The sequence below is a fragment of the Anopheles nili genome, chromosome 3 (assembly GCF_943737925.1).
Source record: "Anopheles nili chromosome 3, idAnoNiliSN_F5_01, whole genome shotgun sequence".
NCBI lineage: Eukaryota > Metazoa > Arthropoda > Insecta > Diptera > Culicidae > Anopheles > Anopheles nili.
Window position 1 is genome coordinate 45,628,878 of NC_071292.1, and position 24,992 is coordinate 45,653,869.

The following is a 24,992-nucleotide window of genomic DNA, read 5'->3' on the forward strand; positions in this document are numbered from 1 at the left end:
ATCATCAAATCACGCGTGCATTCTTCCATACGCACTTACACACACACCCAACGTGGGAGATGGGAGAAAAATGCATTTTCAGATCTTTCCACCGATGGCAGGCGGGTGCGATCGTTGTCTACGATCGCTCATATATTTTTTGCTCCACAAACCCACCCACACAAACTCACGCGCGCACCCTAGCGTGTGTGTGTGTGTGCGTGCGTGCGCGCTTATTAAAGCTGGTGTCGTTTTTGTGTGTAAAGCCGCTACGTCGCTCTCTCGCTTGCACACTCTCGCGTCTTTCTCTCTCACCTTCTCACTCTCGCTCTCTCGCTCTCTGTCGCTCTAACGCGTGTGCTGCACGCATTCATAAACCGATAGATCATAAACAAGTTTAACACGCTAGCGCCATCTCGCTCTCGCACGGGGCACTAGCACGCGCGAGTGCCTCTGCGCAACGTAACTGGATTTCATCGAGCGCAAACACACTTCGGTCGTCCGTGCGTGTACGCCTCAGCTCAACGCGCGTCCAGGCAGCTCTCCGGTAAGCGCAGATCGTTCCCTCTGCGCCGCGTCGTTTTTTTCTTCTTCTTGTCGCGCATTGTTGCGTGCGCCACCATCCGTCGGAAGTAGTACCCCCACCCGTGCGTGCGTGTGTGATTTCGGATTTTCTCTTTTTCGCCAGCTCACCCCTCGCAGCATCTCGTGGCCGAGGGAATCGAACTCGCGCGAATTGTCGTGGAAAGAAAAGGGCAGTGTCGATTGTTCCGTCGAAGTGGTGGAAGGGAGTGGGGTTTTCCCGAGGGGCATTTGTCTTCCCAGTGGGGTTGCGTTTTGTGTGTGTGTGTGTGTGTATGTGTCCGCATCATCGCGTGTAAGTCATCATCGCGCTAGCCAGCAGTGTGTTTTTCCAGTCTAGCGTACCCTACGAGAGAAGATGTGGCCCATATTTCCACAACCATTTTGGCCGTGTGTGTGTGCAGTCGAGTGGTTTCGTGTGGGTGTATGTGTGTGTATGTGCATGCGTGCATCTTCCCTGCCTGTGTGCAGAGGCCGGGCGGTGGGGGCTTAATTTATGAATGAAAGTAAATACATCGCGTTTGGTGTCGGCTTGACAGACGGAAAAAACGCTTTTCCGCCACGGGGACACGTTTGCGTTTGGACCTCCGGGGAGGTTTCCGCGATCAGAACACCCCCCCCCCCCCCCGTACCACCTTAAATCAATCGAACGAGCCTTCTCTTTCGCAAAAGTCCTTCAAACGGTGTACTTCCTCCGTAACCAACCCTGCGTTGCTGCGCGCCTGGGCGACGAGGTATCCGGTCCAGTTCGGTCACGGTTGCACAAGATCGTGCTTCCGCTCCATCGCATGGCCTCCGAACGCGGGCCCTCAGTCGAAATACGTCGAAGAAAATTCCTTTGACAGGCAGCAACGGCACAACAACACAAGGGTCCGTGTCGTGTAATTATTGGTCTCCGACCGCCCGAGCCTGTCATCTTATCCCAAGCGCGGAGTAGGCCTTGAGCTTTTAGAGCCCCTCCCCCCTCGCTTCTTTCCACCACCCCTTTGATCCCCTGTCGGTCACTTGCATCTCAAGTTTTTAGAGACACCCGGCGATTGGTGGCGGGTGGGGTTGAGAACAGTGCGAGCTTTTTTTTTTTCTTTCATCCTTCATTTTAATTGTCGGCGGTTCGTGGGGAGTCAGCACCCTCTGGGTGCTGGAAGGTGGGGTGGGGTGGGGGGGGAGGGGAGCCACCTAGAGCGGGATAGAGCACGCATTTTTGCTCGGTGCGTCAAAGCGCTATTGTGTGTCGCGGTAGTGGGGTGGGGATGGTACTCACAAAACGGGTGGTAAGGGTGCCCGTTCCATTCTTTAACCTACCCCCGATCCCACACCCACCCTTTCCAAAGGTCCATGGCACGATCACCCGCTCGCTTTATTCATCAGTTGCAGTTGTGTTCGGTCGCACGGCCCATCCCCTTCGGCCGCTAGGGGGATGTGTCATTCGTAATGTTTGTTGTTTTCTTTTTCTTCGCGGCTTCTCGCCTTGCCTGCTTCGATCGTGTGTCGCGGGGCCTGCGTTTGACATTATTTTCGAATGACGTCACTTTCGCCGCGACGGAGAAGAAATGGAAATCGCTATTAATCGCGTGCCCGCACACACACACACACACGCGCGCGCGAGTGCACGTTCGGCTAATGCGTGTATGTGCATGTTTACCGTATTGTTGCAGTGCCGTTCCTCAAGATAGCGTGCGTGAAAGAATAATCGGCGACGAGTAAATGGAATAAAACGATAGCGAAGTGCAACCACCAGCTCCAGTTGCAGTGGGGGATGATGACTCCAACGCAGCGGATGACGTGAGAAAAAGAGTGTACACGCGTGTGTGTGTGTGTGTTTCTTGGTGTCACAATCAACGACGACGAGTGACAGCCGGGGGATCTTGCACAGGATCGCACGCAGAGCTGTCATCGAGTGGGTGGGTGGGTGGTAGACTCCCGAAGAGAAAGGTGCAGTAGTGCGTGCGTGCGTGAATGCGTGTGTGTGTATCATGCCAGTGACGAATAGGCCCGGCCCTTTCTAAGCCAGTGTGCAGTGGCCAGAGGCGCATCACGGCGTATCGGGCGAAAATAATGTGGCAGCTCGCAAATGATCGGCAAGTGTATTATGACGTCTCGGAGTGGCCCCGGTGGCTGTCCCGGTTGTGATGATGGTGCGAATGTTTCACACAACAGCAACCACATTCCGAAGGATGCGGTTCCGGTGGATGCTGGCAGGACTAGTGCCGTCCCGGTGACAGGGAACGGGTGTGTGGTTGGATCGTCGGTGGATCGGGTTGCTGTTCGAAGCCCGTTTCCACGCCGAAATGAAACGATCGCAACGGATCGTGTGTCGTCCCAAGGGACCACCGTTTCTGGCCAGGTGGAAAGCGGAACCGGAATGATGGATGAGTCCTTGCAGCCTTCGACGATGGGAGGCGATGATTGTACCGGTGTTGATACAACAGATGCTGCCAGCGGAACCACGGTCAAGTCCGGATCGTCTCAAACTGCGGGCGGGATCTTGATCGAAAAGGATGAAGATCCCTACGCCGAGCTGGAAAGGATCCTGGAAAGAGCGCAGGTAGGAGCGCAACTACCTATTGGAAAATGACTAACATTCGCCCCTCATAAACGGTGTTGATTCATCTGAGAATGCGGATTTATTCCTTGAAAAATGCTTCGTTTCATTTCACTGCAAACGGGAGGTCAATTAGCACTTAATATTAATGCATACCTTTTTTGTTACTAACAAATTCCAGTTACTACCGAATGCGTGATGGTAGTTGAGAGAGAAGCATTTATACCATTAGAAGCAATTTGTTCATTTAAACACAATTATTTGATAACGTCACTCACTGAGGGCGTAAAGTTAACAGCTTTTGTTCAATTGACGAAGGGGTTGCTCTGGGATTTAGGTCTTAAATCTGGAGCTTACTATCTCAGTGGTAAATCGTCTTGAGTAATGTTTTTTTATCACCCTAAAGATAGCTAATTTGCTCACAAAATTCATCGTGGGCGTTTTCAGCATTTTTGACTTGCGAGTCGTCTAATTAAAATTAATGACGTCAGTAACCAACATTATTGCAATAAACTTTGTCTAGTATGCTGTTTAAAACATTCCTGTAACAGTAGTAAATTTGTGATGATAGTTTATACCATATAGATTTGCAACGCAAATACAGCAAGGAATCATTAACCGTTTACTCAACTATTAATTCCAAATAATTGTATATTAAACGAATTCTTCTGACTACAATTCTCACATGCCAATACCGCTCCTTGCGATCATATTGCGTTTCTAATTCGAAACAGAAACCTTCTGCCGCCGATATGACGTAAGGCGCTGCGGAATTCAGCAGACAGTTGAAAATAATCTGTATGTATTTAATGTCTAGAAAAGGAATAAATTACTGCCCGATGCCGAACTCAAGCGAGCGCGTTTCATTTCGTTCCATAAATATTTCCCAACAAATCATGCCGGCGATAAGCATGTTTGCCATTCCGGACGAGGAGAGCGTCTCCGATTGCGTCCTTGTCACGATGGCCATGTTTGAATCGAATCGCTTGCGTCTAGCGGAATTTCGAATTCCCACAAACGCACAAACCGTGGGCAAGCAATTTTTCGATTATCGCTACTCCCGCCCCAAGCAACCCTTGAACGCGGGTGATTTTCGCGGCCATCTTTGACCGCCATCCCTTGATATGGTGTAGGTTTTTTGGCAGGCAACGGATGGCTTTCCGGCACCAAAAACATCTCGCAATGGAGCAAAAATGTGCCAAAATGAAAGCGTTTAGCTGCCGGGTAGCATCTTTATTAGCAAATGTTTGCTAATAAAAGGTTCGCGCACCAAAAAGCCCCCCATCATTTACAACCCCAATCGTACCGACCGTTTGTTAAACTCGCCACGGGGGTTGGCAAAGGTTCCGGGCTTTTGGGGAGTGCTTTTTTCGCTATCAGCGTTTGCCTTTAGTCGGTGCCATCTGTAGTTATCGCGATGGCGGCAATGGCCGCAATCTCAGGATTGTTCGTCCAAAGGCAATTTATCTCGATGCGCAGCACACAGCCGCGAATTGATCAACGCGAACAAATACTGTATTCATCGGTGGGAGGAGGCTCCATGAGTGCGTTTATTGTACGTTGTTGGGTACTGCAGTGCCGCAACGCACACACGCACCGGAAGGTAGTAATCGATTTTTAATCGCTCGTCTCCACGATATCGTTGAAGTGTGTTGCAATTTCGCAACAGTGTAGAAGATGAGCTAAAGTAGCCTCTCGAATGCAGGTGTGAAGTACTTACAGAAAAGAAGCTCCGCAGACAACAATGGTTGAGATGGCCGATAGGTGCACTAGTTTTTGTTGCATCTTTTTGATCAAAGATCATGTGCTCCAGTTGTTTTGTAAAGATTTGTGAAGCCTAATTAACAACTCGTACCACCAGCAATACTGGCAAACAAATTATTATCGCATTCATTGCCACGACGAATATTGTAGCCGTTATTGAAGTTTGCGTGATTAGCAATCGGCTGACCAATTCGGGGTTTGTCATTTACAGTCACATGATTTCAAGCAATTTTTGCTTTCTATCATACAGCAAATGTTGGAGAAGATGACGAAGCAGAAAGCTCCGGTCTTTCTACGTTTTCATTGATTTCAAAGCTAAATAAACCAGCATATGTAAGGCAAATAAGCATATAAGTAACGTCGCATGCCAGTTGATAGTGTATTGCCACTCTACGACCACCAAAATCAAGGGATGGGCTAACCTAACTTCTTTTCAATGTCACGTTAATCTGAATCTACGGGAGAACATCTTTTACAAGCAATTCTTCTACTTCAAGTCCTTGAAATGAATGAAATAAAATAATTGAAATTAATGCTGACATTAGAGCTAAGGAGTTTCGACCAGTCATATTACAGTCAGAGCTAACTCTCAAACTAAAATTATCTGTTGAGATGGCGAAAGCACTAGCTATCTAAATCATTTTTAGTCCAGTACGTACATACGTCTCTAAAACACCTCTCTTTACTCTATGCAAATCTGAAAAAAAAACCCCTTTTAGCGCCAAGATAAAGCTAAGCTTAAAAGGATATTTTCCCTATATGTGTGAAAGGACTTTGAAGGATCCATACAATTTGTAAAACAATTATAATATTTATGAGCTACGATATACTATTGTGCAACGAATTTTGGCTCTCCAGGCTTCGGAGATCAGGGTATTAGAATGACTGGAATCAACCCATCCCGTAAAGTCCTTTTAGGCCGTCCACAAGTATAGATGAGTCGTGATAGTTAGCAGACAACACGGTAGCAAAAGAAACACGTCACATAATTGTTGCTTGCATTTATTTGCAGAAGAGAAATACCTTCTCCTCAATTGGAACATTTCTGTAACAATGCTTAGGTGTGTTGTGATACATGTGCTGCTTCACGCCACGTTATCCTCGCGCCACAAGTTCAAGCACCCATCCCCCAATGGTTTTTTTTTGTTTTACCGTGCGTTTTATACAACAAATTCTCCCCCATTTGTGCTGGTGGGTACACTTATAACGTTACTACTACCTTCCAATCTGTGTCGTGCAGTTGCACTTTTGCAGGATGCAATTGCCGATCGTGTAATTGTATGATTGTACGATAAAATTCCTGATGCTGCCGCCATTTTCCGTCGAGTATCGTAAATAGTGTGGAGCTCCGTGAAGCATCGCAGGGGCATCGTCTGCGTTTTAATTCTTCGCCCTGCCATCCTGGAGCTGCACCACAACCGGGAAAAGGAAGTTCCGGTCCACTGGCCGGGGTTGCACTTAGCTTGCAGTCGGCAACTCGAGCGGTAACAGCATGTCCTCGGCCCAGAACAACGCCTCGAGGTCACTCGGTTGCGCTGAATACTCCTGTGGCCTTTCGTCCTGCTGCTGTTCGACCGGAAGTGTCCTTGTGGGTGGTAGCAGCGCATCCTCCGCCAGCGACGGCGAAAGGACGCGTTTGCCGCGTGATGAAAAGAACGTGTCCTTGTGCTCGTTGGCGAGGTTTTCCAGCAGATTCCGGCGTAGTCGGCTCTCGACCGGTCGTTGAAGCTGCGGCAAAGAACCCAACGGATTGATCACGTGGTCCTTCTTGCCTTCAAATGTCCCCGTGGGTCCTCGGCTAACTGGTAACGGTCGCACATTGGCGCCTGTGTCGTACGCCAGAAGGTACTGCTTTTTGCCCCGGTTTGGGAAGAAGTATTCGTCCTGGGAACCAACGCCACCACCGAGCAGGACATCGAACGTGCCCTTTTTGATGAGTTCACCCGCCGCTGGGGCCTTTTTGCCCCGGTTCGGCACAAAGTAGTCACCCTTTGCGAGCATCTGTTCGATCGTGAGCTGGCGTTTGTCGAGTGGCACCTCAAAACCACCGAATCGGCGGCCTCGCGATGGCATAAAGACGAGTGGGGAAGGAAGTGTCCGGGGTTCAGCTGCCGGAAGTCGCTTGATGCGGCCGGTGAACGATTCCTCGATGGATGAGTCTGACCGTGGGAAGGGTAATGTTTCTCTGCGTGAGTCCGAAGATGAGAGAGAATGGAACAATGTTACTTGCTACTTGTGTTTTTGTTATTTAAAAATGCCTCAATAGTACTATTTCTCAAAAATCGAACTATTTCAATGAGGTACTGATCGTTTAATCGAAAGAATTTGCACAATACACACTATGCTGACGATGCTGACTGCTTATTTTGAGAGTAACCTTATCGAATTTATGCAAATTTTTATACACTGAATTTTCATTATGTCAAAGGAGTTCCTTCAAACCCCGGAGTTAGAGAACAAGCGAACTAACTTTTATCTATCCTTAAATACTTTAAAAGGGGTTTCTCCCCATAACACATTCATTAAAGTTGATGTTGTTCAATTCAATGTTTTACACGTTTTAATTATCGAATAAAATATTAAAGATATGTTTTGATTAAAGTTTTGTAAAATTTCAGTAAAGCTTCAGAATTTTTCTTTGAAATTTTTTCAAGGGAGTGACGTAAAACTATTGTACACAGGACAATAAAATATAAGCTAGCAGCGTGCCTGCTACTTTGCTACTTTGAATGAGCTATGCGTTGTTGAGACGGCAAAGCATTGCGACTAGAAATCTCTTTAGAAAATAAGGGAAAGAAACATGATTTAAATCTAATAGGTCAATGACAAAACTGGAATGAAAATACATTCTTCCCTAATGATGTATTCTTGAGAAAAAAACCAACAATCGTTGAACAAAGCGGACACAATAGATGTATGATTGGAAAAACGCTGTTCGCTGTCCTAAACGAACAAACTAACTAAACATTTTCTGGCACCGGAATAAGCACACTCTTCACGACCAAAAAAACTCGAACGAAACCCAATTCCATTGTCTAACGATCACCCTCGCGATGGCTTACCTCGTCTTGCGATGTCGTTGGGTGTCTTCCACAATCGAAACAGGCGCAATCGGTGAAGTCGCGGTCGTGGTCACCATTTCCAGTGCATCCGCAACCGGTGCCAAAGCGGACGACCCCGGATGCACCGTTCGATGATGCACCGCCGCGACATACTTTCGCGCATCGGTTCGTGGGTCGGTTTCACCGTGGGAGGTGGATTCGCGGGCCACCACGGATAGGGACAGCACCCCGCAACACACCGCCATCACTCCCACGGAAATTCGCGGCCGTTTCGGTGCCATACTTTGGCTGGTGGTGGTGGTGGTGGTTGTTGGAGGGTGTTGGAGTTCAATTGCCCCCAACCGGGGAGGTTAGGTTTCCTTTTTTGGGTGCGCCACCAGACCACCCGGATGGATCACCCTGTGTCGATGAACTCGAGTGACGAATTCGCAGGGTGCACACTTTCTTCGCACCGAATTGCACTGGCAAAGGTGCTGGTTTACTTGCACCACTCGAAGTGTCCGAAAAAACCGTGACCAAACGTGTAACGTGTTCGTGATACGCCAAAAGCACCCAGCAAAATCGAGGTCCTTCTACAGCTGGAGTGAATTTTCCACACAACCGTCGCACTGGTGCATCTTTTCACCGCGACTGACGATCGTGGTGTGAAATGGCGCAGCTTAAATAGTTTTATGCCGTTTCGTCCTGGCCCGGGTCCTGCATCGTGTACGCCCACGTGTATCGACCGCGATCTCGGAATTGCATTAGGAAAACGGGCGTCTTAGGCCAAACACGCCAAACGAGATGTTTCGCAGGAGAAAGGACATTTTTACGCCGCCTTTTACGCGTTTTGCTGCCCGGGAGGTTCCGGCTGATGCGAGCCAGGTTCCTATCTCAGGACAGCAAAACCCAAAACGCACACGGGTGTAATCTGTTTTGTCATATTAAATTGTCCTGGGACACACCGTACGGTGTACGCGTACCGATCTGTTTTCTTTCTTCGCAAACGTCCTTATCGTTTGGGGTTGGCTTTTTTTTGTGTCTGTGTGTGTCGTTCTTCCCCAAGACGCGGGTTGTAATCGTAGGAAGGGGCTGAAAAAAAATTGGAAATTGGATTGTACATCACACCCCACGAGTGAGCACTGTTCCCTGATTAAATATGTTTTGTGCGCTAAATGTACGTTTGTGATTAGAGTGGATCGCAGCACGACTCGACTGTCCCTTTGCTAATCACGGTCGGCGGTTTTGTGTGAGTTATCCGCTCAGCGTAAGCTATATTTAGGGCTGCTTTATATTTGCTCCAATTGAGTACACAGCGCATGGTTTACGCAAAAAACAGATTTTTCGGTAACGTTTGTAAGCGCGATGATTTAGCATTTCCCAATTCTCCGGCATTAGAAGGTTTCTGAGCGATTTGAATGTATAACGACTACAAGAATGTTCTTATCGTTCTGTTGCTGATATTTTTCATATCGTCGGGTTCAACATTAGGGAAAATTATTCCTCATTTGCTTACATGATGATGATGATTCACAGCAAGCCATGCGTTTCTTAGATAACACATGTTCTTCTTTATATTTTGTTGTACAATTAGAAAATTTATAATCGTTTGATAAATATAATTGTTGTACAAAAAGATTATTGTATCAATTATAATTGTTGTACAAAAAGAATATTGGACATACGGCCTTTAGTTGCCGGCCATACAAATAACTGGAGTTTTTGGAAGAAAATACGGAGTAATACAAGAGGGCCCATGAAACTGGATTCTTGTGTCAAAACTTTAGTAAAAGAAGAAGAAAAACAATTTAAAGAATATTGCCTGAGGACTAACTCTTGCCTGAATTACCTCTATAGAAGACATTATTTACTGGCTTAATCATTTACTCAAGCTAAATTTTCAATGTAGCCTGTATGCCTGATTTTTCTTCGTGTTGTAGTATTTCCTTCTAACAAGAAGTAACATCATCGCCCTTCATGCATTGCTCCGTAAATTGTTAATTATGTTCGCACATTCCACACTGTAGCTCAAGTACTTCGCTATTTCCAATTGTTTAATTTTCCAGCTATCCTCCACTTTAACACATAAAACACTGACGCAAAAAACGGCAATCTCAGAAAGCAATTTAAAAGCGTTTTTTTATTCGGTTGGTTAGTTGTATTAGTTTTCATCCTCCTTTGCTCACACGCCACATGCTTCACGCTAATGAGACATCAAGCTGCTCGGTTTCATTATTTTAAACCCAATTAAGTCGGTTTCTGTTTACCATTACCATGTCAATTACGAGGGCATTTCGTTTCCTCCGACTTCAGCTCAAAGAGTTCCGTTGTGCTCACGCCCTGTTTACCTTTTACCCGTTTTAGGCGGAGATATCGGAAATGTTTGAGCAAACCCTGCTGGAGGAAAATTTGGCCGCCGTAGCAGCCCCAGCCGGAAGCGACAAAAAGCGGAAAAACGACCTAAAGGTAAGCGAAACGAAAAGCGCCCGTTTCCGGTGCCGATGTCGGTGGCTTCTTTCCCCATCTTTGTTTCATCGGTTTTGTTGTTGTTGTTGACTTCCACCAACCAGAAGCCGATGAAAACGACTTCCGGACAGCTTTCGGCGGTAGATCACGACACTAAACACGTTTACTCTCGCTTCCCGCAGGCACATCATGACGAGGAGCAAACGAACGACAACCGTGGTCCACCCAGGAACGGTTCACATCCGCAGCAACATCATCACCATGATCATCGTCAGCAGCAACACGCTAGTCATCACGTGAAGTATGCAACCATACCGCACGCACATGTTACCCATCAAAGCAAAGCGGCCATCGGTGGAGCACATTCGGCTACGATCGAGCGGAATCACTGGCCACCGGTAGCCGCCGATGGAGGTTCCAAGCGAACCCGCAATTCGTACGATCCACGGTACAGATCGCACGATCGGATGGAGCTGGTTAGTTCGACCACTTCCGGTATGACGCCCGGTTCGTTGCCGAAGGTGATGGCGGTTTATAAAACTGGCACTCGTTCCCAATCGGCTGGAGAAGCGATGTACTCGAGCGGGTATAGCAGTTACGGACGGTACACGGAGCGATCGGATAGTTTGTCGGATGATATGAGCCTGCTGGATGTGAGAGCTGCCTGTTGTGGTGATGATAGTCAGGAAGGTGCTGGAGATGATACGACGTCCGATGAACGTGACACGATCGTGACTGGTGGTGTCAGGAGGCGGCATCAACCCAAAGGTCCTTCGGCTTTGGTGACTTCCGGTGGGACAGTCAGAACCGGCAAGACCACTTCCAGCAGTAATAGTGATCGGAGCATGAAAACGAGCACGAATAGCCTCCCATCGGAGGCCGTTGGTCACCGGAATCTGGCATTACATCTGAAATTTAAATCACACCAGAGTGCGATCGATGCAAAACGGAAACAGTTCTTCCTTACGCTCGATCAGGAACCATTTCAACCGTTGAAATCGAACATGGCCGATCTGCCGTCCCCGAGCAGCACGTCGCTGCACAGTGGCCACAATCATCTCATCGCGGAGGAGCTTGGTTCTAAGTCGAGTTCGGCACCGGTGCTGCTAAAGGACGAGGAGAACATCCTTACGGTGCCAAGGGTAAGCGCAGCAAGCCGACCTGATTGTAGTCGATGGGTGATTTAATTTCGCATTTGTTTTTTTTTCTTTTATTTTAGGCGAATCTGCGCTACTCGCGATCACAGAGCGATCGACATCTGGCGGGTAAGTGCATAGAAGAAACGTGGTTTTAAACGCGTGTTGAAGAGTCAGCTGACGAACCTCCCGGTGTGCTCTTTTTGTTGTGTGTGCGGCAAACGTTTGCGACCGTGCCGAAGGATTCTATTTTAGGGCGCTACTCGACACAAAATGCGCATCGAGTGAAGAGTTTACAAGAGGACCAACCGGCTGGGAAAGCCTTTCGAAGCGTAAAAGAGCACATAAGCAAATGTGGATTCGACGGATTTTTGCCCCGTAATTATTGATTATGGCACGAGAACGATTGCCAAGTCGACTTGGACAGTATTCGAAAAATAATACGAATTCACATCACTGAGGAGGCATTCTACGAATACGATATTTGAACATCACCGTTCACAGACAGTGTATAAGAGAATTAATTACTTTTGCGAGTCGTGATTTCGCAGTAATCAATATTCAAATGAACGCTTCATTCTTATCTACCGGAGCATGTTCAAAGTGGGCTGAGCTGTGTGGGATGCATTTTTTAATTAAGTCACTGCATGCCCATATCCCGGGGGCAGGTTAAGCGTTATCCACATTTTGTAGGCTCAATGATTCAATTTGCTTGATTAAATTCCTCAAATTAATTGCATCATCGAGCGTGCACACGGGAGCGCAAGCGAAAGGATGACTTGTTACAATCGTCGATGTAACCCGAGCATGTGTTGAAGCATCCACCAACGCGCGTTTGGCTTGGCAAAAGTTTCCCGGAAATTAATTGCGGCCAGCACAGTGACGGGGTTGGGCGTTAGTTCGCCGTTTGCAGCCCAACCGATGCAGTCACGTACGATGATTGATGGATGTTCGAGTGCACATTCCACGCTCATTTGTCCTGCCTCGGTACCCACGTCATCCCGTGGGTTTTGTTCGCTCGCCCATCAAATCAACCACTAGCGTCCCACTTTAAATTGGCTATTTTCAAATCATCATCCTCAGGCCGCATAACGCTAAGATGCTCGAAGGCTATTTGGCTCCGGGCATTGCCAATGGAAAGCATACAGGAAACGAGGGCTTAGAATCCTGTCGCTCAATGCCGTTTCTTTCTCCGAGTTTTTAGCGCTTGAAACAAGTACCACCGAACGGACCGGAATGTCCTCGATTCGGTGGCGCGCGTGTTTCATATGCTATCGCAGGATGCTTACGGCGACTTGGAACGTGAGCATACACACAGACACGCCGGGAAGGCGGCTACACAATCAGACCACGGATTTTCAACACACAGTGGCCTTTATTTCCTGGTGTCCTGGTCGAGGTGGGAGTCTGGATACAAAGCGTGTACGGGGAAAATGAAAGCTTTCATCCCCAACAGGAGCGAATAAACCGTGCAGGAGAGAGAGAGAGAGAGAGAAACAACACAACGAATCCCCCGTGTGCTTGCGAGAGTCACGAGCTTCAGAGCATAAGCTTCTGTCTGATGGGGGGAAGGAACGTTCTCTTGAATTTTCCGAAACGCCATCTCCAACCGTCACCCATGAAAGCGTTCTTTTCCCACCCTGTTGATGCTGATGCTGCTGCTGCTGTTGCTCCTAGTGGTGGTATCCTTGCGTGGTATCCTTGCTCACCACTCGCAGCTCGCAGTTGGTTGGTCAGTCCCGCTGGTGGCTGGTGCTGTGTCGGTCGGAGTTATTAATTGTCGTTTCTTGCTTCGCTTCCATTAGCTGCTTGTGCTCTAGCTCTAGGTTTTGCCGACTGTCCTGATTTATTTGCCACATTCGTTTGCTGCGCGTTCGCAATTCCGAATGTTGGTTTGTTCGCCTCGGAAACGCCAAAACCAACGTTTTCACGGCTTGTAGAACTCTGTTATTATCTGCACGGTGTTGTCTCCTTGCTTGCGTGCTTGCCGTTATCCTTGCTGTTCCTATTTTGCACGTGGAAAACTGCGCGTCGTGTGTAGCTGAGTGGTGATGCTATGACTTCTGGTGAATTCGTGGCTAAAAGGATGCGTTAGAAAGTCACCGTTCCGGTGTTCCGGACGCTGGTGCGAATGTAAATATCCTTTCTGTCGGGCGTCGCGAGCGTCCTGGCAAAAGTGCGCGTTTGTTAACGAGAGAATTGTGGCGTGAAGTTGCCCATCTTCCTACTGCAACCGTGCGCTCGCTAGAACGGTCCCGATCCGTGGGACCGATCGAAACTATTCTTATCCTTCCGTCGTACAACGGACAGCACACGGACGACGATGCACCGCAGGATGTCCAGCATTCGCGAGTACAAGTTCTTTCGCAGCTTTTCCGCCAAGATCGAGAACTGGCACATCCGCAAGGCGGAATCGCTGTGGAAAAAGATGCGCGAAAGGAAAATTGCAGGTAATCCGGCCCTACTGTGGTGGGGTGGTTTTGCTTTCTTTTTTTTTTTTTTGTTTTTTTTTTGGGTGACAATCCATGACTGCAACATGTTGTCCTTTCCGGTGGCGTGATCGAGGGCACGACCGATGCGGGGGAAAAGCTTTGTGTCGGGATAATGGAAAAAACGACCTCGGTGGGAAAAAATCATCTGTTGCTCTTGTTCGAGAGCCCTATGGGCGAGTGAAGGAGAGAGAGAGAGAGAGAGCAAAGCAAAAACCGCGCGCATCCCTGACGAAGGATATGTCGCGAGCGTTTTGACGGTGTTGGTGTTCTAGTGTTCTAACGCACAGAGGACCAACAAAGCGAGAAAGAAAGAGAGAGAGAGAGAGAGAGAGAGAGAGAGAGAGAGAAAGAAAGCACACGAGGGTGAGAGTGAATTCAAGCTTGATGAACTTAAAATCTTTCATCCGTTGCTGTCACGTCAGGGCTGGCAGGTTGGGGAGACGTGCAGGGAAATTAATATCCTTTGAACACAGCCGTGGGGACAACGGCAGGGGCGACAGGACAACAGAGAAGGAGCACACTCACATGATACTGTTTTGCCGCCGAGTTCGCAACACCATAAACTGCGCTGGAGAGGACAGGACTTCCCTGTTTGCTGTTGTTGGTGTTGGTCGTTCGTTTTTTTATGTTCTTCGTTATTCCAAAGTCTATTTTTAAATCGTCCTTCGTCCTTGTGTATTGATAAATTGATTGATGAGTAGGTATGCAAAATTGCAAAAAAATCCAAGAAGGGGAAAACGATGTGGCGAAACACACATTTCCGAGCATAGAACGCGCCGATGGTGGCGAAATGGGGCCATTTGATTGCACCAGCCAGCAGCCCGCCATGTCCTGGAACCAGGCGTCATCGTCCCGGTTGGTGGCGGTGGGTGGTTGACGGAAAAGTTAAAAGGATTTCATTTCCTGCCCCGTGGGTGTCGCCACCACGGTGTCGGGGAAATGGCGTTGTTTTTTGTTGCGTTTTGCAAGGGAAATAAAGGCTTAATGCTATGAATTGAGAGAGAAAAAAAAATGAAAGCGACCGTTCATGCTGCGACCAATCTCGCCAAACAAAAGGGCGCTCATGGTGTGATGGTGAATTTGTTTCGAATTATTGTTTTTACATACTCGATAAACGAACGTCAGCGGGGTAGTCTCTTCCTTGGTCAAGGGTTCACCTCGTGATCGACCGATATTTTGCTCTTATCGAGTTTAGCGCCGATATCGGGGAGAATTTGTTTGATAAGTTTATGGTACGGCTTCGAGTGTGGGCTTTTGAATGGACGGCACATGGTTTCTGTCCACTTTGGGCATTGTCAACAGCATATCTTTCTATATCAGCGTTGTAAAACTAATTTAAAAGCACATCTGTTTAATGAAATACAGGATAACAAAGATCATTTCTTTCGAGATGGACTTTGCTATTCGGTTTTCGGTTCGGGAGCACATTTTGTAGGCTTTAATTAGCTTTCAAATCAATATACATGCCCTGAATCTATATAATGCGATGTTTTTGAATCTACACTCTGCTGTATCAGCGTTAGTTTAAGCTAAAGTAACTGCTCTACTGAAGCAGTCCCTCGAAATTGATCAGTAGAACAGTCTTAAATGCGATTTCTTTTAACGCATATCACTCATTGGAAACTTATCAACCATCGTTCGATGTCCGCCAGCTCGGATAAATCGTCCTACAGCACAGCCACATACGTGACGATGAGTACCGCCGCGTACGTCTTACGTTGATTCTTATCGTTAAGTTACTAAAGCACGAACAAAAAAAAACCATGCACACACAACCACCCTCCCTTTAACGCGCCGTGTATTTTGGTTCGTTCGAGTAAGCCTCACAAAAGATCAGTACGTTGTGGTGCGCGTTCGTGACTGATTAATTCAATCCCACCCCGTGGAGAACACCCTTTGGGTCAGCTGATGTCACCTGGTTAGTGATGCCAATGTGAGACAACGTACCGACGTGTGGTGGCCATCGTCAGTTGGGTCAGTACGGTGCCATCAACGAGACACCCGAAATTACTACACAGCTTCGACAACAGACGTCGTCCTTTTTTTGGTACAACCCGTGACCTACCGCAAAAAGGCTTTTTGGGCGAGGTTGTAGTTTGCCGTTGGTGCCCATTTTTCCGCGATCCTCTTGCGATGGAGGGTGAACTACAGTACGGTTCGAAAAAGTATCCGATTGCGGCGAAAAACCGCAAATCGAAGCTGGACTTTCTCAACGACGTTCGGAGTCACTACGAGAAGAAGAAAAAGGAAACCGCCGACGCACGGAGGGAGCCCCGGATCAACCTGTCCGTGCCGGGAACTCCGGTCTGTTCGAGGTACCTTCGCAGGTTGTCGAGTCAACCGGAAGATGGCGCTGAACGGGACGTCATCGACGATGGTGGAACGGTGGCGAACGAACTCGTCGTCAGCAGTTTGGTGTTGGATAAGTTCCTGAAAGACATGAAGGGGTTGTCGCGTGTCAAGGATGAGAACACGGATCCGTTGGAGCAGGAAACGAACCATAGCATTACCGGCGTTCCTGGGCATACTACGACGGAGGATTACTTCAAAACGTCCGACGATCGGAAGGCGTATCACAGGACGTTCTCCGAGGCTACGGGTGCGATTGGCCAAGCTCCGGTAATCGAGACAAACCCCGTGGTGAAGAAGTACTTTGAAGAGTCCGTGAACCAGCGGAGTTATCGGAGGGACTTTTCCGAAGCGTACGGTGAGTTGCCTGAGGTAACTGCCGCAGGTTCATCGGATCCTTTACAGGAAAAGCCCAAAACGAAGAAAAAAATAAAGAAAAGTGCTTCGAAGGTGACGAAAAACGCGAACATTCGACCCAGTCAGCTTATCAGCGACACGTCGGACGATGAGCGATCGAGTGTGAGCGAGAACGAGTTCCTGCAGGAGCTGGCACAGCTGAAGGAGTCGAAGAAACGCTTCGAGGAGCAGCTGCATGCTTACCAGACGAAAGTGACCACCCAGCCGGATCCGGTGGCCTTCCCAGAGCCGAAATCAACGCAGCAGTTCTTTGAGAAATCGGAACAGGCGCGAACGTACCAGAGAACGTTTTCCGAGGCCGTCCAAACCGTTGGTGGAGACCTGCAGCAGGGAGTGGTTCGCGATCCGGCTATGCAGCAGTACTTCACTGATTCCGCAACGCGACAAACCTATCGGAGGGATTTCTCGGAGGTGTACAACGAGTACGAACCGCCGATTCGGGAGACGTTGGATGGCTTTAAACCCACCGTTCCAGGAACACCCATCAGTTCGAGGCATCTGGACAAATGGAAGAAACCCACCGGTGAGGTTACGGTTCCAGCAGAAGAACGCCAACCTGAGACGTTGTCGGAAGCGCTGGCAAGCTTTAACAAGGAACTGGACAATTTGATGCGCACCAAACCATCACCGGAGGTTCCGCAGGCGAAGAACCCGGAGGGAGAGTTCTGCGTGGACACATACCTCAACACGTCGCAGACGAAACAAACGTACAGTCGGTCCTTCTCCGAGGCGGCTCAAGCATTTTCCCGCTCGGAGGTGAAAAGCCCCGCGGTACGGTCCTTCTTCGAGGAATCGAGTCGAAAGGGAACGCTTCAACGTGGCTTTTCCGAGGCGTACCATGAAGCGGTGGAGGCGCCCAATTCTGTAGCACCGAGTACGCCCGGTCCAGACGATGAGAAAACACGCCCTTCCGAACCCACGGTCGGGATACCCTTACAAGTTCCTGGAACTCCGATCAGCTCGAAGAAACTGACGGAATTGCGTCGCAGCACAAGCGAGCTGGAGCCTCGAGAAGCCAAGACTCCTGCAGTGATGGACACCGGTAAGGAGCAGACAACCGGACAGGCACCGGGCGGTGGGTTTCCGGCGGTGATCCGTGTTCCGCTAACGCCGCAGCTTGATGGTAGGAAAACATTTAGCACACACAAATATTTTGCAACGAAATTCTTCAAACGGGCGCGTAGTTTCAGTGCCAAGCCCACCGACCAACCCGACGATGGCGACGATCTGGGAAGCGGCGGTTACCAGCGAGCACCAGCCGTAGCGAGCCGTCCCGATGTCACCGGGCAAGAACCCACAGCAACAGAGTCCCTAGAGCTGGATCGAGAGTTCTGGAAGAAGTTTGGCGCCGGGCAGGAGGATTAGCATGCACCGAGAGGAAATAGAAAAAAAACGTGTGGTGCGAGAGAAGAGACCGAGAAAAAAAAGGATCTTCGCTTAGCCTACACGCACTGTGGTGCAATATACACAATATTCAAATAAACGCACACGTTTTGGTCTGTTTCGAGTAGTATCAAAGTAGCCTGTCTCAAAGACAAATCGTACTGACATGACAATCCCAATGATAACAGAGACCCTTTTTGCTATCACTAGGATGTCTTCTGATTATCAGCGACCCGCAAATAGCGGAGTCAGATATAACGCAGTTTTTGGATTTTGCAGCTCACAGGAAATCGCCAGCTTATCTTTTGAAGGATTAAAGTTGCTAGCTTCTTGTGGGTGGGCGCTCGTTTTTTATCCTTCGTATGCAGTGGTAATTCGATTTGTTTTTCTGAAATGTATTGTTTTCGGCAAATTTTACCGGCTCGTTATAGCGTACCCGTGGAAGACACTAAACGTTTAGGGAAGGTTATTTTTTTTATCATATCGATAACAACAAATCACCAAGACTTAGGGTTTCACGTTGTTTGTTTTCGTTTATATACACGACCTGAACCTGGATTCAGTTTCCCAAATAAAAACCTTTTTCCGATCTGTATGTGCTTATCCTTTACGACAAAAGTGTCCTTTCGAATAAGGAGCAGCGTGCAAACATAATATCGTGTTGCATGGAATAACACTGGAAAAAATATCATTTGATGTGGGTGCGTTATGCCTTGAGTTTTATTTTATGTAGAAAAGTTAGTGGACAGCTAATTACAAAACTGTGTAACATTTTCACTTAAAGTACATAAATACTATTTAATATGTAAATGCTTACATATGATGATATTCTCTGTAACATTTTACCTTTTAAAGCAGTTAAGTATTAAAATTATGAAATAGGAAACATTTGGTAAATTAACGTATTTATTTTAGTCTCCAAGTGTATACCAAGTGTATCCAGTTTCAACGTAATTGATCAGATAAGCAGCACAATCATAAAAGAATTTAAATTATGAAATTATAACTGTGAGTTCGAATTCCCTCTTCTTGTTACACTTAAAATTGAAACAAACCACTCTAAAACACAAAGACGATAAAGGATGTCAGTATCAATCGTTGCTAATGTATATAACTTAAGTTTAGAGCTAAAGCTAAAGATAAATTTCAAGGGTTTAATGTTGAAAATGAAATCAGTTCTTCAACGTGAGAAGTGTTCTTAAATTATAAATAGAGCTGTCAATGAGTTAATGAGTCGCATTTCTAACGAATGACATTGTAAGCTAATTAGCTTTACTGCCGTGAAGATGGTGAATGTGTTTGCATGCTGTTTAAGCCGTTTATTTTCGCTTTGTCGCACTTCCAGAAATCGAAGCTATCGAAGCGTGTCGATGGTTACGTGCCGCCGGATTCCCACAGTACGCCCAGATGTACGAGGGTAAGTTGCCCAACCCCACCAACATCACTAGCGCCATCTCGTCGGCTCGTTGTCGAATAAATGGAAACTCATTATCGCATTTTCACAGATCACCAGTTTCCCATCGTCGTGGAGGACGTCGCGAAGGATCATCCATTCCTGGAGAATGACCCGCTACAATCGCTGTTCCGCCGACTACACACGCTCAATCGGTGCGCTAATATGCACCTTGACGCGCACCAACACACGCCAAAACCTTCGGTAAGTGTCCCCGAAGCGCCTCCTAAAGGACTTCCGAAAGGTCTTCCAATACTCACCTTATCGTCATCTCAATTGCAGCAACGTGACGACTCGGACGATGATAGTTGTGCGCTCAGCGAAGCCTGGACATTCCAACACAATAGCCGGCGCTGGTCGCGGGTTGACGACGCGATCGGGCTGGTCAGTGTGATAAACAATAAGCAGCAGCAACAACAGAGGTCCTCCACGCGAGATGGCAAAGGACCCGGTGGGGGTGATTCTTCGACCGCAAATGGTGGCTCTCAAACACGCCGGCACAACAACAATAACACGCTGCTACGTGCGGAGGATCACGAAAAGCTGTGGCTCGAGTCGGGTGGGAAGATCACGATCGGTGTCCCATCCGACACGGACTCGCAGGACGATTGTGGCGGTACCGTGCACTTACGACGCACCGGAAGCGAACGGTTGAAGGATGGCGCTAAGGCGATCCTGCGGCGTGTGGAGTCGATCAAATCGAGACGCCGGAAAAAGCAGAACCGTGACGGTTTGATCATCCTGGCACCACCTCCGGCACACTCGAGTGCGCATCTATCGCCTCACCACGGTGCATCGTCGTACGACGTGATGTCATACTCTAACCCTACTTCACCGCGACCATCATCCGAGATGCTCGCGTTTGGGGACGCACTTGATGCGGCTGGTAACCGCAGGAACCCATTCGGGAACGAGCAGTTGGGCTTGAGACGGAACCATCACCATCTGATGCTGTCACCGAATTCGAGTGCGCCTTCGAACGCATGGTCACCTTTGCACGGATCAGCCGGCGGAACACTTCCGTTCCGGCAGCAGGTTCAGTTACAGCAAGAGGGCCGATCCGGTGATGACTCATCGTCGATTTGCAGCGAAGATAGCGGTGGCGGTGGTGGAACCGGGTTCGAATTTAGCTCAACTAACGCCGGAACCGGGCGCTCAGAAAAATCGGCCAGTACGCGGAAGTACACGCGAGCGAAGAAAGCCCTACGGAGCAAGGTCATCACCAGTACGGTGTCGGATGATGTGTCCGGTGGAGGCGCCCTGTCCGATTCCGAGTGTCACGCGAAACAGCGCCGATCGAAGATCAAGATCGAGCTCGTAGGTGATCTGCAAGGTCGGAACGATGACGGTGTATCGACGACGACTACTACGACTGGTATGGATGCGAAGGGTGCCACACTGGCCGCTCCAGATGCGTCACCATCGAAACTGCACCGTGGCGGTTCACTGAATCTCGGCAAAGCATCTCGCCGGTACCGGGACGCATTTAGCAATCGCTCTGTGCGCCACAGCTCGAAACAAGCGGACGACGGAAGTGAACGTCCTTCCGGCAAACGCCCAACCGTAGCTCGGTGGCACAGTTTTCAGCAGCCGAAGGTGTCCCCGATTGACCTTAAACAGGCGGATCAGCTAGCGGCCGGTTCGAAGGACGATCGGAAATCTACACCGCAACGTACCGGTTCCGCAATCAGTCAACTAGTCAGCAGTACCAGCTCACCCGGGGGAAACGCGGTGATCACGGGTAAACCCCACAAACCGGTGGTCACTTCCGGAACCACCATCGAGAGCGGCCAGTTGCAGCAACGGACGGCTGACGGTGGTGCAGATCCAGGCGGTGGTGGTGGTGCCGGACTACGGATGTCCGAGATGTCCTGCGGACAGCTGCTGGTCGTGCGCAAACTCGGTCTGGCCAACTTGACCGGGTACATGGAGCGGTACTGTCCAACACACCGGTCCGGTTGGAACTGGGACCTGCCGAAGTTCATCAAGCGCATCAAAACGCCCGATTACAAGGACCGCCGAGTTTTCGGACTTCCGTTGGTGATGAACCTGCAGAAGTACGGTGGTACGGTGCCGCACACGATTCGTCTCGCGTTCGGATGGCTCGAACGGAACGCACTCGACCAGGTCGGTCTGTTCCGGAAGCCGGGTGTGAAGTCACGCATCGCAAAACTCCGGTCCGTCATCGAGGCAAGCAATGATGTCGGTTGGCGGAGTGACATGTTCGATGAGTACCATGCGTATGACGTTGCGGACCTGCTAAAGCAGTACTTCCGTGAGCTGCCCGATCCACTACTCACGGGGAAGTTGTCGGAGACATTCATTGCGATATTCCAATGTAAGTGACCAAGTTAGGGCTCAGGTTATACCTGCACGATTCTAACGATAACTTTTTGGCTTTGTAGATCTACCGGAAGAGGTTCGTGCGGAAGCGGTCCAATCGGCCATTTTGCTGTTACCGGATGAACACCGTGAGGTGTTGCATCTGCTGCTGACATTCCTTGAGCGGGTGGTGCGTAACTCAAGCCTCAACCAAATGACGGCCAACAACCTGGCCGTTTGTTTCGCACCGTCGCTGTTTTATCTGCTCTCTGGAAATAGGTACGTCGCTTGATCTCCATCCAATAAGGACATGCAGACGAGCCTCACGATTTTTCTCCATCGTTTTAGGTACACGGCGGCATCTCCGAGGAGAAAGAAAACGGGTCCCGGATCGGGCGCACCGGACGAAAAGGAACTGTCGGAGGCGAAGGCCTCACACGAGTGTCTGGCGTACATGATCGATCGCTTCCAGAGCCTCTGGACGATCACCAGCGAACAGATGCGCCGGTGCAACTTCAACTACATGGACGAATCGAAACCGGTGCCGCTTGCATCGCTCGGTATGGAGATGCACGTGCAAAACTGGCGCGGATATCTGTCCGAATCGATCAACGAGTGTCTCCGGGAGGGTCGTGAACGGTACGAAAATTGCAAATTGAGAAAAATGTCCGAATAAATCATTGTATGGTTGTTTTTGCTTCTTCTCCTACGTTAAGCCCGCGCGGTTGGGTTTCACTCAGCTCGACGGACCCGTCGGTGGCCACGTTCTTCAAGAAGGTTGGCGATGGCCATCCACTGCGGCTGTGGAAGTGCGTCACCGAGGTGGAAGCTCCACCAATGGAGGTGATCGAGCACATCGTTAAGGAACGGCAGCTCTGGGATGCGTATCTGATGAAGTGGCGTACGGTTGAGCAGCTGGATCATGACACCGATGTGTTTCAGTATGCTTGCGGGCAGCCCATCACGGAGTACTGCGTTGTGAGGTTAGTTGCTGATTGCCCAAGGTGTTCTTTGGTTTGTTTGCGCGTTTCTAAACCGACTCACTTGGAAGCATCCGTTTAGTCAGTCGGTTTAGAGGTAAGAGCTGCTATCTGAAATACAATACCTCATAACGTTTCATCTCCTTTCCCACAGGCAATGGAAAAACGATCTGCCCCGTGGTGCTTGCGTGATAGTGGAGGTTTCCATTTCCCATGAAAATGCCACCTGCTTGCTCGGTGGCGTAAATGGCGTCGTGCTGGCTTCACGCTACCTTATCGAGCCCTGCGGAAGTGGAAAGTGCAAGTTGATGCACCTGTCGCGCGTCGATATGAAGTACGAAAACTATACAAACCCTCTGATCTGTGCGAATACTAAGTCCACTAATCGTTTGTCTCTTTCCGTAGGGGTCGCACGCCTGACTGGTACAACAAAAACTACGGGCACATATGTCAGCAATATCTGTCGAAGATTAAAAAATTCTTCGAACACTACACCGAGGGACCTGAAACTAAAGTATAAATCCATTGCGCACCCAGCAAGGACCCTCCCCATTGCGGCCGGTCCAACCCTGCGAGGTGTCGCGGTTGGTTTATTCACAAAAACCTTCACCAAAAATCGTCCCATCGGGCGACGAACAGTGGAGAAGCAATCTCACCCGAGCGAGAATCGTTATCGTTGTTCGAGGTTTCCGTTTTGGTGTTTTGCGTTGTTGTTAAGGAATGCGGTTGCACGGAAAACGGCAATCCCCGGAACCGAATACCTTTATATATATACACACACACACTCACACTCAACCTATCGGTTGATCGCTCACTGATCGCGGAAAAACGCGATAGAGTGCAGTGAACTTTGAGGAACCAGTTATTGTCCTGAAACATTCCAGAATTTCATTACCAAGTGCCTATGATAAAACAAAGCATACACACAAAACACACACTAAAGGAGTTCAATCAATGTTGTTTACAGAGCTAAGAAGGATTCAGGGATCGCGTAGGAAAGCGCCTGTTAGGCATGGTTTTGAGCCAACAGAGCAAGAAGCGAGAAACAAACAGACAGAGGAATAAAATAAAAACATGTTTAAGGATATCGAATTGTTATGGATATGGCCCACCGCTAGGGTGGGCTGTAACACGCAGCTGGAGTGAACGCCAACAGCCTTCACCTGATCACCCCGCGACGTCCTGCCGATCGCAAATACCGAGAACCAACTACTGCAACCTTCGCTGCATGTAGCAACAGTTATACCCGAACAGGGAAAGGAAGAGCATACGGATGATACGTAGTAATTGGAACGTATCGTATCGTATCGCGAAACAGCCACAACAACTAAAACTAGTCCAAACACACAAAACTAAACCATTATGTAGTGAAACCTGTTTTTGTTTTTTTTTTAACGAGTACGATTAATTGGTAGCCTGTCACTGTGTACATTGCTACCCCCTGATGCAGCAGCATTTAATACGCATTATCCTTTAAGATTGCCTTCTATTTCTTCTTTAAATACCATTATTACTAATTTGTAGATAGTTTTTTTATATAGGTTGATAAGATGTTTTTCTTTTTGTTTTGGTACTGTACGATGCAACAATGTAAAACTTGAAACAAAAATGCGCAAACAAATTACGCGCGTATTAAGTGTGCGCGAGTTGCGGTAGAATTAGGCGAGTTAAAACCAAGACCATTAGGAAAAAGACAAAAAGAAAACAGGGCCAGATAATACTACACCAACCATCACAACCGCCCCTTATCCGCCGGGACCAACGCTGGGCCTTTAGTGTCCGGGCAGCAGGGAATTGTACCAGTCTCCAATAGACGCACATTCGAAGGCTGCCCTTTTCCTCTCTGTGTGTAAGCGCGGAAAAGCGTGAAGATACATGTTGTGTAACTGTGTGTCCAACCTCCATAAAAAGGAGCTTTTGAGAAGCAAGCCGATATATAGAGACTGTGAATTCTCAAATCCGCCACCATCCCGCGGGAAGCGGAACATTCTTATATTATGGTGCATTGCGGAGCGACCAGCTCGCGAGCGATCGTTGTGACTATTAAGCAAATAAAAAAAACCAGTAAAAAAAATCCCATACGGAA

At 48.6% G+C, this 24,992-nt stretch overlaps 2 protein-coding genes across 2 annotated transcripts; both read left to right on the forward strand.

Moving 5' to 3' along the window:
- Positions 1-2,632: 2,632 nt before the first annotated feature.
- On the forward strand, positions 2,633-24,988 carry LOC128724430 (uncharacterized). The gene is made up of 12 exons (XM_053818156.1): positions 2,633-3,106; positions 10,273-10,374; positions 10,557-11,516; positions 11,594-11,639; positions 19,497-19,568; positions 19,657-19,808; positions 19,887-21,942; positions 22,010-22,205; positions 22,275-22,565; positions 22,643-22,909; positions 23,061-23,240; positions 23,312-24,988. Exons 1-12 carry the CDS (start codon positions 2,633-2,635, stop codon positions 23,424-23,426), a joined length of 4,911 nt encoding a protein of 1,636 aa, XP_053674131.1. The 3' UTR covers positions 23,427-24,988.
- LOC128727362 (uncharacterized) lies at positions 16,136-18,252 on the forward strand. The gene is made up of 2 exons (XM_053821265.1): positions 16,136-17,891; positions 17,953-18,252. Exons 1-2 carry the CDS (start codon positions 16,136-16,138, stop codon positions 18,030-18,032), a joined length of 1,836 nt encoding a protein of 611 aa, XP_053677240.1. The 3' UTR covers positions 18,033-18,252.
- Positions 24,989-24,992: the final 4 nt, after the last annotated feature.

Excerpts from the sequence above, each read along its gene's own strand:
- LOC128724430 (XM_053818156.1), top strand. The coding sequence starts at position 2,633 with ATGATCGGCAAGTGTATTATGACGTCTCGGAGTGGCCCCGGTGGCTGT. Across the intron at positions 21,943-22,009 it reads ATTCATTGCGATATTCCAAT|ATCTACCGGAAGAGGTTCGT; the intron begins GTAAGTGACCAA and ends TTGGCTTTGTAG. Across the intron at positions 22,206-22,274 it reads TATCTGCTCTCTGGAAATAG|GTACACGGCGGCATCTCCGA; the intron begins GTACGTCGCTTG and ends CCATCGTTTTAG.
- LOC128727362 (XM_053821265.1), top strand. The coding sequence starts at position 16,136 with ATGGAGGGTGAACTACAGTACGGTTCGAAAAAGTATCCGATTGCGGCG. Across the intron at positions 17,892-17,952 it reads GCTAACGCCGCAGCTTGATG|TTTCAGTGCCAAGCCCACCG; the intron begins GTAGGAAAACAT and ends ACGGGCGCGTAG.